Source organism: Dryobates pubescens, chromosome Z, assembly GCF_014839835.1.
Source record: "Dryobates pubescens isolate bDryPub1 chromosome Z, bDryPub1.pri, whole genome shotgun sequence".
NCBI lineage: Eukaryota > Metazoa > Chordata > Aves > Piciformes > Picidae > Dryobates > Dryobates pubescens.
This window is the reverse complement of record NC_071657.1, coordinates 20137569-20152217: the sequence shown is the minus strand read 5'-3', so window position 1 is coordinate 20152217 and position 14649 is coordinate 20137569. Positions and strand designations below refer to the sequence as shown.

Genomic DNA, 14649 nt, shown 5'->3' with positions numbered 1-14649 from the left:
GTATTTACTAAGACTAGCCACAAAGTGTGAAAAAGGCAGAAGCCTCTCATATGATTTTTAAAATACCTCTCCATATATTTATAAAAATCTTCCACAACATTCATGGTATTTATAGATGAAACCAAGGACTAAGTTATTTAGAATGATCAGAATTAATTTTCAGACTGAAAGTCTTGTCAGGGGAAAAGCACAAAATTGGTACATTTCAGTAGTTCACTTGCACATAAACAGACCTTATTCTGCTCCACAAAATACCTAATCCATCAGAGATTTTAAATGGACATCAGCAATAAATAGTAAGTAGATACTTGTGTACGTATCCCGCTGATCTAACAAAAGAGAAACTCTGGCAATAGCCAATTAATAACTTAGACTATTTATATACTTTGAAGATTGATGACATTTGTAAAATTCTTCCACTCATATACAAAGCAGGAGAGTAAAACCCTGAAGTTGTGTGGAGAGTAGACTAAAGATGGCACATACACATGCATACATCAGTTTCTAATTTGTTTTATTCTCACACTTCAGTTACTGTAAGCCTTGCAAGCTGCAAGAGAGCCAAATACACATTCTGTGCAACTTTCCAAACCAACAAAGCAAGATTTCTGTCATCTTCTGTCACTCTGCAGCAAAATAAGTCTTCCATGTACCTGTAAACTGTGACATTTATGTCCGCTTAAGTTACCTTCACAGTTTCTATTTTACTATCAACTCCAGTTGAGAGGAGTTGAAAACATCCCCTTCTGTATAACTACATGTTATATTTGTGTCTATAGCTTTAAACAGTATATTAATTACACTTTGGAATCTATATCCCCAATTTTAAAACGAGTTCTTTATAGCACAAACAAGAATCCAGAAGGGATTCTTCTGACTTAATTTTGTAAGCCATTTTAAACAATTACCTAAGTCTATCATGTCCATCATGCTAAATCCACAACTGAATAGATTAAGAAACATTTTGAAGCAGTGTTGAGTAAATGATTTTGGTAAGCTGTAAAACTGCCACATGTAAAGTATACTGTACTACAACAGCTCCAAACCCTTTATAAAAGCCTAGCATTCCTTCTTCTCTTTTTATAGTATTTACACAGTCTCTCATTCCCTCATACTGCGTATTGATCGGAAGCACTTCATAGCCCAGGTCTGTATTGTCAATTATTGTGCGTGTACCTTGAATATGAAGGCGATGTAAAACCGTCTCTAGTGGGTAAAGCATGACATCAGCACAAAGGCTAGCAGCAAAACTAGCAAGAAGTTCCGGAAAATATGCATCCAGCATGCTTTGCACAGAAGTGGAGCTCTCAGTAGGAAGGTTGTGGGAACTACCCCTTTTCAGAACAAACAAAACAAGCTTCTGGATGATGGAACTGATGACATAGTGAAGAACTCCATGGAGAGCAGTTGGGAAAGTCAAGACCATAAGAGGAAGGAGACGCTTGCTGTGTGGTACTCCCATACCCACAACTCTGCCAATTCCTTCTTTCACGCAGTCCAGGATACCAGGATTATCTCGAATTATTTCACTCTACAAGCCCAAAGGAATAGTTACAATTTGTGCCGCACCTTTTAAAGCCATGCTGACAGACACTCTGACACAGTGAACTTTTGCATGCTACTGTATCTTCACATGTATATTGATACAAGGTCTTGAGCGACCTTTATTTAATGTATATTTTAGGCACATTCCAGTTATTTGTATTGCTACCAAAGAAATTCAACTTTCAGACCACTTCTGAAAGTATCAGTCTGCAAAACAGTCACATATTGAAAATGCCAGCTTCTGAAGTAAGAAGCTAAGAAGTATTAAATAAAAGTATCGACTAGTATTTAGAAAAAAAATCTTTTTAAGGACTATGACTCTAATGTTTACTCTTGAATGTGTATAATAAAGACTTCTACAATTAAAACTGAGTCAAAAGATCATTTTTATGAATTCAATAGGTTCAGCTCTGAACATTTCCATTCTGTTCTGCACCTTAAGTAGCACCCTTTATACATGCTGCCTCTTAGAAATAAGATAATTATTTTGTTCATGTACTGAAAACAATTCACTTCCTAATTACTTAATCCATTCTACTCCACCTATGACTGAAGGATTAAGCTAAAGGCATTACTGCCCCATCTAATGCTTATATAAGCTTAGAGTTTTATCATCTCTGCATCAAAAATTCATGATTTGGGAACACTTCTCAATGCTCCAAGTCTGAGTCCATGCAGGCTGTGTCCTGACCTCATGTCAGGTTAAACCACCAGAATATTCCTCAGTACACAGGGGAAGGACTCACAGCCTCCAAAGCCTTCATGGTCAGTCTGTACAGAAGAACTAATTCAAATACTCAAGAATATAACATTCCAGAAATTAATCACCCTACCAAATCCTCTGCTTCTCCATTTCATTACAGTCATTGCACTTCAAAACTTGCTTCTGTCAAATACTCCACCACATGGTTTGAAATGTTAAAGACAAAACTAGTAATGTCATAGCTACAAATTTTTACCATTTACAGTTATTTTGATAAAATACATTTATCTGGGTGCCAAACTAATATTGCTGAATGGTATTATCAGAATTTAGATAATGTTAATATAAAACTGTTAGTAACACATCTCACAATCTCTTATATAGTTTGCTATTGGTCATTGTACTGTGCAGCACAGGAATACAATGTAAACCTGATAAGCCAAGTTGCCTCTCTGCAGTGATTAATACATCATAAATAATATCTTCACAAATACTATAACTACCTCTGTTGTATTTCTAATAAGAAACGAACTGGAGAATACATTTCGTACAGTAGTAAAATATTTGAACACAGATGAGCCTAAGTTTAAACCCCCTCAGATTCCAGTGCTTTACAGAGATTATAACCTGTCTAAATGTCTAGGGGAGATGTTGGTACATCTTTTCAATTGTTTTCCCTCTAAGCTGTTTCTAGCAAATACAGTTTATTTGTAAATAAATTTCTAAATCACATTCGCTTTTACAATTTATCAGCAAATATGTTTCCATGTCCCACAACACAGGTAATGTCCTTTCAGACAAAAACAGAAGCAAGAAGATACCTCAGAAAAGCATTTCATTTTGTGGCCTGCTATGAACTCAAGAAAGATGAACAGTATTCTACCACTGTTTCTAGTTCCAGGATTACAGCATGCCCAGGGTATAGTCATTCCCCAGGACATTAATAGTTTCTTAAGCCAGTTTCCCAGTGTGAGACCAGCCAAGTCTTTCCAAGGCTTCCACAAATTCAGAGATCCACTCCAGTGGATTTAAGGAACATGATTTTCAAAATAATTCAACATGAGAGGAAGAGGGTTTCCTCTTGGAGACCCTGGAGAATAACTTCAGATAACTTGAGTATATTGCTGGGAGTCTAACCCTTATGCAGAGATGTTTGATTTCACCTGTCCTGTTAGGTTGTAACATGGCCATTTTCGACACTCCTAGTACTTTCTGGCTCCTTTAAGCTTCAATCCTCTGCACAGAGCAGAATCCTCCCTCTTAAGAGTACCTGCCTCTGAAGTACAAGTTGAAAAGAAGAAACTGTACAAGTCAGCTTTGTTTGCTGCTTCTCTTCAGAAAAAGCACCATTTTGTAGGCACACACCAGCAGTTGAACTGGGAGTTTACACAGCTGGATCCGAATCAGTCCTCAGAGTACTTAAAATTTTTCTACATTATGAAAGAAAATTATTATTTTGATGATTAAATGACATAAGTGACTACTGTGCACTACTCTTAATGTAAGAGCTCTCCTTAGAATGAGTTCCATTATCTGCAAAAAGATTCCATGATGTAATTAAGAGCAACTCATTATACAGAAATAGCTGGAGGTATTGCCCTAGACCACTTCTGCATGACTAAAACATGTCTCTTTCTCCAGAAAGAGATGCAATGACTCACTGAAAAACAATCTGCAACAGTGCTCTGGGTTACTCTACAGCTAAAGATAAGTTAAGCTGTATCCTAAATGACAGGCCCAGATTATTTTCATGGCTAAGGAAGAACTAGATCATATTTAGCAGCAAAATGTTGACTGCCTGAAAGTAGTAGAGGTCAGTGTTTTATCAAAACAAAGCCGAATTACTGGAAAACCTTTATAGTTGTTACAGGGAACTACAACAACTTTCGTAGCAAGCCTCTAAAATTTTAAATGAGATAAACTTCCTTATGGTTCATCTTTTAGATCACATAGATGTAACATTCATATTTCATAGACAATATATTCCAACTACCTATATTAAATGTCTTTTCTAATTCTAGACTTCTACTGAACAGTAAAATATTGCCATCATAGTAAATACTTTTTATCTGTTACTACATCACACAGCCTCAAGCAAAATAAAGGCAACCCCTGCAACAAAAACTTGAATATATCACTCCTCTATATAATCAAATCTATAAAATGAGTAAGGGTAAATGTTGTAAATGTATGTAAGTTACCTGTACAGTTTCAATCAGGCTTGCAGAATAAAAAGGCATTGCTATCACATGTGTTAAACTGTAAAGATTAACAAAGTAAGAATTAAGGTCATATCAGCACTGTTTTAGCTAAATATGCACCTGAAAGTTGACAAAGTTATCTAGCAAGTCATGCCTGGCAGAAAATTAACAAATGACAATTCAGTTATTAAAATGCACACCAACAAGTTCAGCTAATCTTCAGTCTGAAGCTCAATTCTATTTCCTTGTAAGCAGATTGATTCAGGTCTCTTCAGATACTATAATTTAACAAGAATATAATCTTTAAATTAGTTAGATACATATAGACATAGGAATACAATAAGAGAAGATAAAATTGTGAAAGTTGTGTACACAGTCAAGATTGTTCAAAAAATAAAAATTTCATAATTACTATTAGCATCCTGTCAAGTAACCACAGCTTCAGATGAAACAAAATAAAACTACCAAATATATACATTTAGATAGTAAGACATAAGGTAAAAACAAATGCTATATTTACCCCTTGAGTAGAAGGTGTCCACCTATCTGCTTGAGGTTCCATTTATGAGAAAGTTCCCTAGAAAGAAAGTATTTGCACCTTAGTGGAGAACATGTTCCTCTCAAGTATTTCTTTCACACGTATGAACAGTCAGTTTTCATACTGATTGGTTTTAGCTGAGGATTTCCCATAGCGAAAAGGCAGATCAGTGACACATTTAACAAAACATTCTTAACTTTCACAACCTGTTTGAGCTTGTAAGATATTCTGTCAAAAAAACCTTTCAATTATTAATAAGGTTTCTGTAACTCTCACAGCTACTGGATTTAGTATTTTGCATTTCTTTTGCATCATTAAATACTCTTAAAGCCATTTTCAAAGAATAGTGGATTATTTTTACATCTCCATAGTTTTCCTTTATCTATACACATTTGTTACTATCTTTTGTTTGGGTTTTGCTTCTTCTGTTCCTTGATGTTATGTTTACCAAGATGCCATTTCTTTCCTGAAAATGTAAATGACATTTTGACAGAGACAAGACCCAATCAAGTACAAAAGGTCAGACTAGACACTCCATAGTAATTCCCTACAGTCTTATGTCAAGTCTTACTTACGACAAGTCGTCAACATATCCTGGTAGAATACTAAAAACCCCATGTGTTTAACACAGAAATGACTTTTGAAAAAGCCCCTTAAAGTAGCATTTTCTAGTTACACACTTCAAAATGTCAAGAGTAAACATGAACTACACTCCACTTAACAGAAAATTTAGTATCACCTCACTCGGGAGAACATTTAAATACCAAATGGATTTACCACATGAGCAAGGAGGTAAAGATTTTCCGTCTGAAACACTGGACACATTAGGCTATGAATTTTTAGTAAGTTATAAAGTGTTCAACTTTAATTCCTCTCCAGGAATGGCACTCACTCACTGTCTGTAGTTCCAAAAATAATCTGAGAAAGGAAACTCTGCTCTTTCTGAAGGACTATGTATAGTGAGCTAGCACTTTCTTAAATACATAGGTCAGTCACTAAAGAAGAAAGGAAGACCACTTATCTTTATGTATTTTGGACATTTGGATCATATCTGCCAAGGCATAACATTTATACAGAAAATGAGACCAGCCAAATTCATGTGTGAAAGCCAATCCACTAGGTTCCAACAGTGGAAAAACAATTACAGAGTAAATTTATCTAGTATGGAACCACAATAATCTTGCCACAAAAATGTTAATACTCATTTCTGGTCTCCTCTCTTAAAACATAAGGATTCTTTTAGGATACTATGATAAAGAATTGAAATTAACATCTCATCTCCTTCTGTCCTTCAGGGCTTGACAATGCAGCTCAATAACGTTTATAATGTTGCTGCTATAAGCAATAACCTCCACCTACCTGTGACAGCACAAACATGCATGCTACCATTAAAAAGCTGGGGAGAACATCCAGTAGAACTGCATGGAGTGCTGCATGCACAAGACAACCCCATTAATTTCATAACTGTTCATATACTGTGTTGGATGAAGTTTCCTGAGGAAGTGCTACCAGAAAGGATTGCCTTTTCTGGCAGCAGCACCGACTGACTCTTCCAACTAGCGAACAACTGCTCCGTGAGAAGAAAATGCTTGTTTATTTTTGACAAAATTCAGAACCACGAAAATACAAACACTGTATCACATCTCATGTGGTATGAGAATATTGAACAATGTACACAGAGTTGATGGTAAAGGAGGACAGAACGCAAGCTGACAGCCACAGACTCTTATTTACTTAATCTTCTTATTTATTAATGTAGGCCATTCTGTTCTCTTATCTACCAAAGACAGTGAAGATGTTCAGCATGGTATCAGCGCTAGCTCATTAGCTGTGTAAGTTTTCTGCATTTAGATTAATGAAACTAGGACTTTTCACTTCATACCTGGCATTTGTTAGTATCACACAACACAACCCAAAATACAAAAAGAAACTTTGGATTGTTTCCTATTAACAGTGGAATTATATTGAAGAGCAATTTGCTTCACTACTTCTATACTCAGATGAGTAAGACATACTAAACATAGAAAGCTTCTGGAACTAGCATCTCACTCTTTACTAACTACAAGGCTGTCTTCTTCATGACAATCCCATTGTGCTGAAAACACAGATTGAGTGTCTTGGCTGTTTTAACCAAATCTCAAACAGCCTTGTTTGGAATTTTTAATACTTTTGAGCATGTCAACAACTGATATCAATTTGTTAGAAGCAATAAAAACAACCATGCAATACCGTGGTAAAGGTGTAAATTCACTGATGATGCCTTCTGTTCCCAGGGTTATGCCCTGAACAATGAAAGTGCTGCCCATTCCTTTCCAGAGCGCTCTTGGACCCTGTGTTTTGAAATATACAATATCTTTTGTTTAGTGCAATGTAAAAGTCAAATCTTTTAATCTTACATACTATGACAGTATTTTAGCAACTTCAGACTGCACAGGGCTATAACTCTACCATTAAACTTCACTATGACCAGGGGACAACTAATTTCAAAGCTGAGGAAATTTTTAGTTTACCATAATTTCAAATAATTGTCAACAATTTGGAGGAGTACCCCATGCTGTACTATACTCGCTGTACTATAAACCTAGCATCATTTTCTATGGACAAAATGAGCTTGAGATGTTCAAAGCACATCCCTAAGAAATCCAGAAAATTTGAAAGAAATTAGCTTCAAGGACCTTTTGTTTTCTAACACAGACTTGCCTGGTTTGAAAAGATCATGGAGTCCTGCTACTACCTAACATCCCCCTGTATATAACTGTTAGACCCTGCCTCTGAGCTCCTCATCCAAGCATCTTCTAAATGCCCTTAGTGATGGTGACTCCACTACTTCTCTGGGCAGCCTGTTCCAGTGCCTGATGACACTGTCAGTGAAGAAATTTTTCCCCATATCCAACCTAACCCCACCCTGGTGCAACTTGGAAGCCATTTCCTCTTACCACTTATTACCTGGGAGAAGAGGCCAGCCCCCATCTCATTACAACCTCCTTTTGGGTAGCTGTGGAGAGCAATGAGGCCTCCTTTCACCCTCCTCTTCTCCAGGCTCAGCCATAGCTCCCTCAGCCACTCCTCATAGGACTTGAGTTTAAGACCCCTCACTAGCCTTGTTGCCCTTCTCTAGACATGCTCCAGCACCTAAATGTCCTTCTTGTAGCGAGGGACCCAAAACTGAACACAGTACTCAAGGTGTGGCCTCACCAGCAGCAAGGAGAGAGACACAATCACTTCCTTTCTCCTGGCTACACAACTTCTGATGCAGGCCAGGATGCTGCTGGTCTTGATGGCCACCCGAGCACACTATGGCCTCACATTCAGCTGGCTATTGATCAGTATCTCTCTCTGCCAAGTTACATTCAAGCCAGTCTTCTCCAAGCCTGAAGCATTGTATGGGTTTTCTGTGACTCAAGTGCAGGACCTGGCACTTTGCTTTGTTGAAGGTCATACAGTCAGCCTTGGCTTATCAATCCAGCCTGTCCAGATGCCTCTGCAGAGCCTTCCTCACCTCCAGCAGGTTGACACTCCCACAAATCTTCCCTACTAAATACTACTTTAAAAAAAGTGTACATTGATCTTCTTGAAACACTTGTGCCACCGTAAAAGTATCAAACTCTTAATAATATCCATGTTTTTAACCACTCTAAGCCACATAAAGAATTAAAGATGTTAATGTGCATACATGCTGGAGTAACATTCACTGCTTAGATACAGCCTTATATCAAGTACTGACCTGTGTCTTATTGATACTGTACATAATATTGACAATAGTAAATGGAGTGAGATGGTAATTCCGAGCATGATAGTTCACCTGTTAAAAATACAAACAATGGTAGCTTAATAAACACACTTGCAGATGTTACAGCTCTAAAGGAAAAACTATTTCCAAAATTAGGACAGTATCTCTCTAAAGGTCAGCTAGTGATTAAAATACAAATCAATTACCACTGAAATGTACAGAAGATTCAGAACATTTAAATTTTTACATGCTGAAAATGAAAACCATAAGGCCAGCATAAATCAGAAAAGTACTGAAAACAAATCATTCTGCTTGTGAATGGGGATCTGAAAGTTGCAATACAGACTTGGAAACACATGATACAAATAATTTTCCACTGTCCACATAAAAATGAAGAAGTTCAAAGTAACTTGTATTTTGGAACATAAAACATGTATGCTACAAATGCAGTATGTCAGTGTAGCAGCATCTCCCCGTGAATTACAAATCAGCATCATTATATGCTACATAATATGCAAACACAGAAATCATATTATGCAGCAGCTCTGACTGAAAAATAGAAGACATACCTGACACTGACGACGTAGAACAATGCAAGGATGTGCGAGTACATTTTCTGTAAACAGGCTTTAAAAGAAAAGTGTATTTATTTATTAGAAAAAGCTTGTTATTTTTCTCTAATAAAAATCACTACTTGGATCTAGTGAATAAATGAAGAATTCTGGGTGGCTTCCAATACCATAAAGCAACAAGTATCAAAAAACCTGACACATACATTTGTATACATTTGTATTTACAATATATATGTATTTCTATAGGCAAAACAATATACTAAATTTCCTTAACTTTTCCTCTGCAAATTACGAGGGAATAAACCAGGCTAGAGCCAGAATTACGAAAGGATAAGTTTCCACCTTTACGCTAATTCCATGTTCCACTTTAGTAATCAAGATTCTCCTTAGCAGGGCTAGAAAATGCTACTGCCCCAAACCAACTCTTCTTCCACCCCTAGAAATGGTAGTTTGGTCAAACTATGGAAAAACACAGAAGAACTTTACATTTAATTTCAAGGTGCCTGAGTGATCACAGTACTTACCTGTATGTAACTCAAACGTGGGACAAGGATTAGAAAAGCAAAACCTCCAGGCTTCATCTAAACATCCCAAGTAACAGCTCTGACCACCAACCTACAAAATTGTCTAGGGTAGGTCTCTTATGGGAATTTTACTCTGGATAAAGAAGTACTAACTGGCACAGGAAAGAACCAAGCTTGCGGTTTCTTAACTATTAAGCTAATCAGTAGTTTGCTACTACCAAAACAGGTGAAACTTCCCCTGTACTCCAACTTCCATTAAGTTAGTTGACTCAACTAACTTCACAAAAAATAACCTTTCTATTAAGTGTTTTTCTGAATTCAACCTAGTAACTGATCTCATCTAGTAGCTGATCTGGTATAACTGAAAAAACAAAGCCAGGGAGAATTGCTCTCCACAATAACACAATGTTGACTAGGTCTCTTTCCCAAACCCACATGCTCAGTAAAGTCCTAATGGCCATGATGCTCAGGACATGGAAATCTTTGGTTATGTTTGATTATCTCTTTGATCTCTTTGTTTTGATTGTGAAGATCAATACATTCCTGCTCTATGGCTCCACTCCACTGCTGGTACTCTCCTGAGCTCATTCAGCATGATGAGGTTGGAAAAACTAAACCAACTCTTTATGTGTTTGAAGGGACTAGTTCTTCCCTCTCCCCTCCATCAACTCTGCTTTAGTAAAGCAAACAGGCTCATCAAGGGGTTTGAATGAGAACTCAAGCCACTGCATAGAAATCAGTAGAAGAAGAGTGACAGTTTCATGACAAGGGATGACTTAATTTATACAACTCACTACTTGCCACAGTCATCCTTTATCTCTATCCTCTCTGGTCCAGTGAGATGGTGTCTACTGGCTTCCACAGCTAGTCAGCTCTCAAGTAATCAACCTAACTTAAACAGAAAAAAATAATCCACCACTTCCATTGCCTTCATCTTCTGTTTTAGTGAGTCTAACTGGTTAAAAGAGGTTCTGATGGACAAAGAGATAACGGGGTATGGAGCTGGATGGTTGGTGCTTAAGTAAAAGGTCCTCCTCTTTAAGAAAAAGTACAATATAGGAACCTCAACTGATAGAGCTTCTCATGTTGGTCTAACTGGGTAAATTGACATATGCTCTGAAAAGTGCTTTTCTCTGAGCAGCCTCACATTCAGGTCAACAAGGAGCAGAACTTTTTATAGTCCTTTTTCAAGGCCACCCTTTCACAAGTTCCATCCCCAACACTTTCAAAAGTTGCATCAGTAAGCCAACCAACAGAAACTTCTTCACATGTGTGATTGAGCAGGCATCCTACAAAAATCCTAAACTTATCATGACTTACGCTTAACATGCTTATCCCAATTTTTCAAACTTAAATTGTCAAAGTCCACCATTTTCTCAAAAATACTATCAATAATCAGTATCAACACAATAAAGAATAAAATGGTTATCAGAGCACTTGTCTAGATTAATGCTGCTATTTCAGGATACTTTGATAATACATTTGAACACATTTTTAGCTTATTAGAAACCATTTAATTGCCTAAAAATACCAATAAAAGTGGCAAATGTGTGAACAGTTTTCTGGTGTTATTTTCAGATTGTTCTGATAGGGTACACATACAGTGCACACAGTACAAAAAACTGTTTTCTGTATTCACTGCTGTTTTTCAGAGAACTCAAACCTACATGGACTTCAGGTACTAGGCTTCTACTTTCAACCATGTTAAGTGGTGTGTCTGCATGGCAGTAGGCTTAAGTGTACATTTGGAATCATAAGACAGCTATAGCTTACTGCTCCATAATCACTACACAATTCTTACCTTGCAAGGCCAATGCCAAAACCTGCAAATCTGTTCAACTGCTCTGAAAAAAAAGAAAATAGATTTTACAGCAGTGATAAAAGCACAGTGGGAGAAAATGCCATGCAATCTGAAAAACATTATATACTGTACTTACTTGAGAAAACAAGTACTAAACATTTATGGTAAATCAGCAAGAAAAGATATTTTAAAAAACCCTCATGAATATTTCCACTTTGGACTGCATCTATGTTTGTACATACTTTTACAAACAAAATATTTTTGTCTTTAAACAGCTAGATGGGGGGGGAGGGGAAGAGAACATGAGCCGTAAACTACAGTATTTTAATACCTAAAAAATCTAGATCAAGCCAACTACTGAAAAAAGGTAGCATGCATGACAGTTTACAGTAATTCTGAAACATGGATATCTGAACTAAAATTAATTTTAAAAACAGAAACAGTAAAAAGAAACTTTTGGAACAAAAGTGGCATAAAACACCGTCAACAATATAACAAACAATGCACATTTTCAAGTTGGTTGCTTCTCCTCACTTTTCTGCAAAAATGCTGTTACTAGAGAGATATTAAAATTAGAAGTGTAATGGGTTTGTCTGTTGTCTGCTACCAGACAGAAATTTATCAGTTGCACATTATTATTCTGATAAATTGGAATTATCAGATTTAAGAAGTGTATCAGAACAGTAAAGACAACTAAAAATTAGTGTTCGGCCCTATAAACTAGAGGGTGCAAGCAACCTGGAATCATGGATAATACCAGCAACTTCAGTGGAGCTACACACAGACATGGCAGCCCTCCTAAAAGGAATGGCAAGAATCTTTACAATTGCAGAAGCTGGATGCAGTGATATACTAACTCATCAGTCCTCCAGAATGCATCAACAACATCCCACCCATATCAAAGTGGGATGAAAAAAGTTAGACTCCAAGTATCTACATTTAAGTAGTGACCTCAGTAGTGCTTGCAGGGATAAAATCCAACTAGGGGTTGTACTAGTTTTAAGCCCTGAACTACTGGTTAGGAAAAGAGAGGACTCACCCATTCATACCCATTCAATTTTAAATAAATTAGTCTTTCATAACACTCTGATACTAAGGGGTACATAAACTGTACTTCTGAGGGGTATTGCTCAGTTTCACAATTACTGGAAAAGAGTTTAATATGGTTCAACCGATCCCACGATTCCTTCACATTCATGCAGGGCTGAGGGCTCTATTTCAGGAGCTCATGCTGTAATCCTTGCACTTTTGAAACATAACAAGCAGACAGACGACACAAAGATTGAAATATGACCACTAAATAATAGAGTATACTGTCAAAACTTATCAGTACGTCCGGGCCTTACAGAAGATAGGCACATTCCTGCAGGGTATCATTTACACAGACAATGGGGAGCTGACCACACGCTTTTGAAGAAGTTGCAAGTGCCTTCGGGCACTCTCAATCACGTAACTACGTGATGCGAAGCGGGTGCTGGAGTGAAACAGGCGATGGAGCACGTTCTCTTTCTTCTAAAGGCCTTTTTTCCCTGGGGTTTCAGCATCGCCAGCCCGTGCCTGCAACGCGTCTCCCGGCCCAACGCAGCGGTGAGAGCCAGCAAACGTGGGAGGCGCTCGAACGGGCACGGCCAGGCCGCAGCACAGCCCATGGCCGCCGCCCGCTCGCCCTTGCTTGCCGCAGCAGGTCACGGGTTAACAGGCTGCTGAGGCGGCTCCCGGGGACGGCGGGAGCCGAAGAGAAGCGACCGACAAGCGGAACGGCGAGAAGCTGACTGCCCCGCCAGGCCAGGCTGGGCCCTCCCTTACCAGGGCCGGGGCCGCCCGCTCCGAGGCTGGGCTCCTCGTTGAAGCTGGCGCCCCCCAGGGGGATCCCGGCCCCGCACGGCGGCGTCTTCTCCCCCCAGTGCAGGTTGCGGCTGCCGGGGATGTCGGGCGGGCTGGTCACCCAGTGGCCCAGATCCGAGACGCTGCTGAAGGGCCTTGTGCCTGGGCCTAGCTCCTCCCGGGCGCCCCCGCGGTAGCCCAGGCCGTCGAAACCCTCGGGGCGCCGCGGGTGCATGGCAGGAAGCAAGCACGGGGCGGGCGAAAGAAGGATGGAGGGACGGATGCGGCTGAGCAGAGGCCGGCACCGGCCGCAGTAAGGCCCTCACCCAGCTGCTCCAACGGCCACTTCCGGCCGCGAAGCGCAGCGCCGCGCCCTCCTGAAGCCGAGAGCTGGGTCATGTGACCAGAAGGAGGCGGGGACGGTCTTCATCTGGGCCAATAGTATCCCTTCTCCTGCCCGGCTCGGGGTGGGTTCAGACTGGAAAGATGCGGCTCAGGGCTGGTGGCGGAGCGTGGGTAAGGGCGCACCCTACCGTTGCGGAGGAACGCCTCGGGAGAGCGGAACAGAGCCGAGACGTGAGGAGCGGAGGCGAGAGGCATTGCGTGGTGTTTTACGGGCTTAAGCTTTTGTGAGGAGAGCTCTCTTTAAGAGCCTCAGTACCCTCCTGCCATGTAGAGAGGCCCTCTGCCGGCACAGTCCCAACCGTTTTCCCTGGTAAACTCTCAGTCCGGTCGAAATCTGTGAGACCAAAGTGCAAGGGCCGTGGGGCTTGCTGTACAAACTGAATCGTGCAACTTGGAGCTCAGGCTGCTGATTGTGTTGACGTTGCTAGGAGGCCTCAGCAACCAGCGCAGGGGAGACAGGACAGGAAGGGTCAGGAAGCAGCGTCTGCCTGGTGCAACCTTACCATTCGTTTCCTTTCTACTTCCCCCTCTTCTCTTAATCTTCCTCCCCCAAAAGTTCTGTTTGCTGTGTAGCCTCTTGCCTGAGGACAAATAGGCATGAGTGGCACCATGGGATTATCCCCTTTGCCATCCAGAAGCAGTTCAAGTCTCGCATGCTATCTGAACACCTTCCCTGTGGGTTTGATGTTCTTTTACCTCCTTCTGCTCTGAGAAGCCTGTTGAGGTCTTTCACAAGTAGGTCTTAGTCTGGCTCAGTTTTTTTTATACAGGTTAATCCAACATTAGTCTGTTCAAGTCTAAATACA

The 14649-nt window shown here is 39.7% G+C and overlaps 1 protein-coding gene across 1 annotated transcript; it reads right to left on the bottom strand.

The window, feature by feature from the left end:
- Positions 1-799: 799 nt before the first annotated feature.
- SLC25A46 (solute carrier family 25 member 46) lies at positions 800-13807 on the bottom strand. The gene is made up of 8 exons (XM_054178576.1): positions 13421-13807; positions 11615-11657; positions 9287-9344; positions 8712-8789; positions 7217-7317; positions 4970-5026; positions 4450-4507; positions 800-1531 (listed from the first exon to the last, which is right to left on the bottom strand). Exons 1-8 carry the CDS (start codon positions 13671-13673, stop codon positions 953-955), a joined length of 1227 nt encoding a protein of 408 aa, XP_054034551.1. The 5' UTR covers positions 13674-13807; the 3' UTR covers positions 800-952.
- Between the last annotated feature and the right edge of the window lie 842 nt (positions 13808-14649).

Coding starts and splice junctions, on each gene's coding strand:
- SLC25A46 (XM_054178576.1), bottom strand. CDS start 13,673: ATGCACCCGCGGCGCCCCGAGGGTTTCGACGGCCTGGGCTACCGCGGG. Junction 4,508..4,969: donor GGACACCTTCTACTCAAGGG/GTAAATATAGCA, acceptor TAATCTTTACAG/TTTAACACATGTGATAGCAA. Junction 1,532..4,449: donor GCCTGATTGAAACTGTACAG/GTAACTTACATA, acceptor TTGGGCTTGTAG/AGTGAAATAATTCGAGATAA.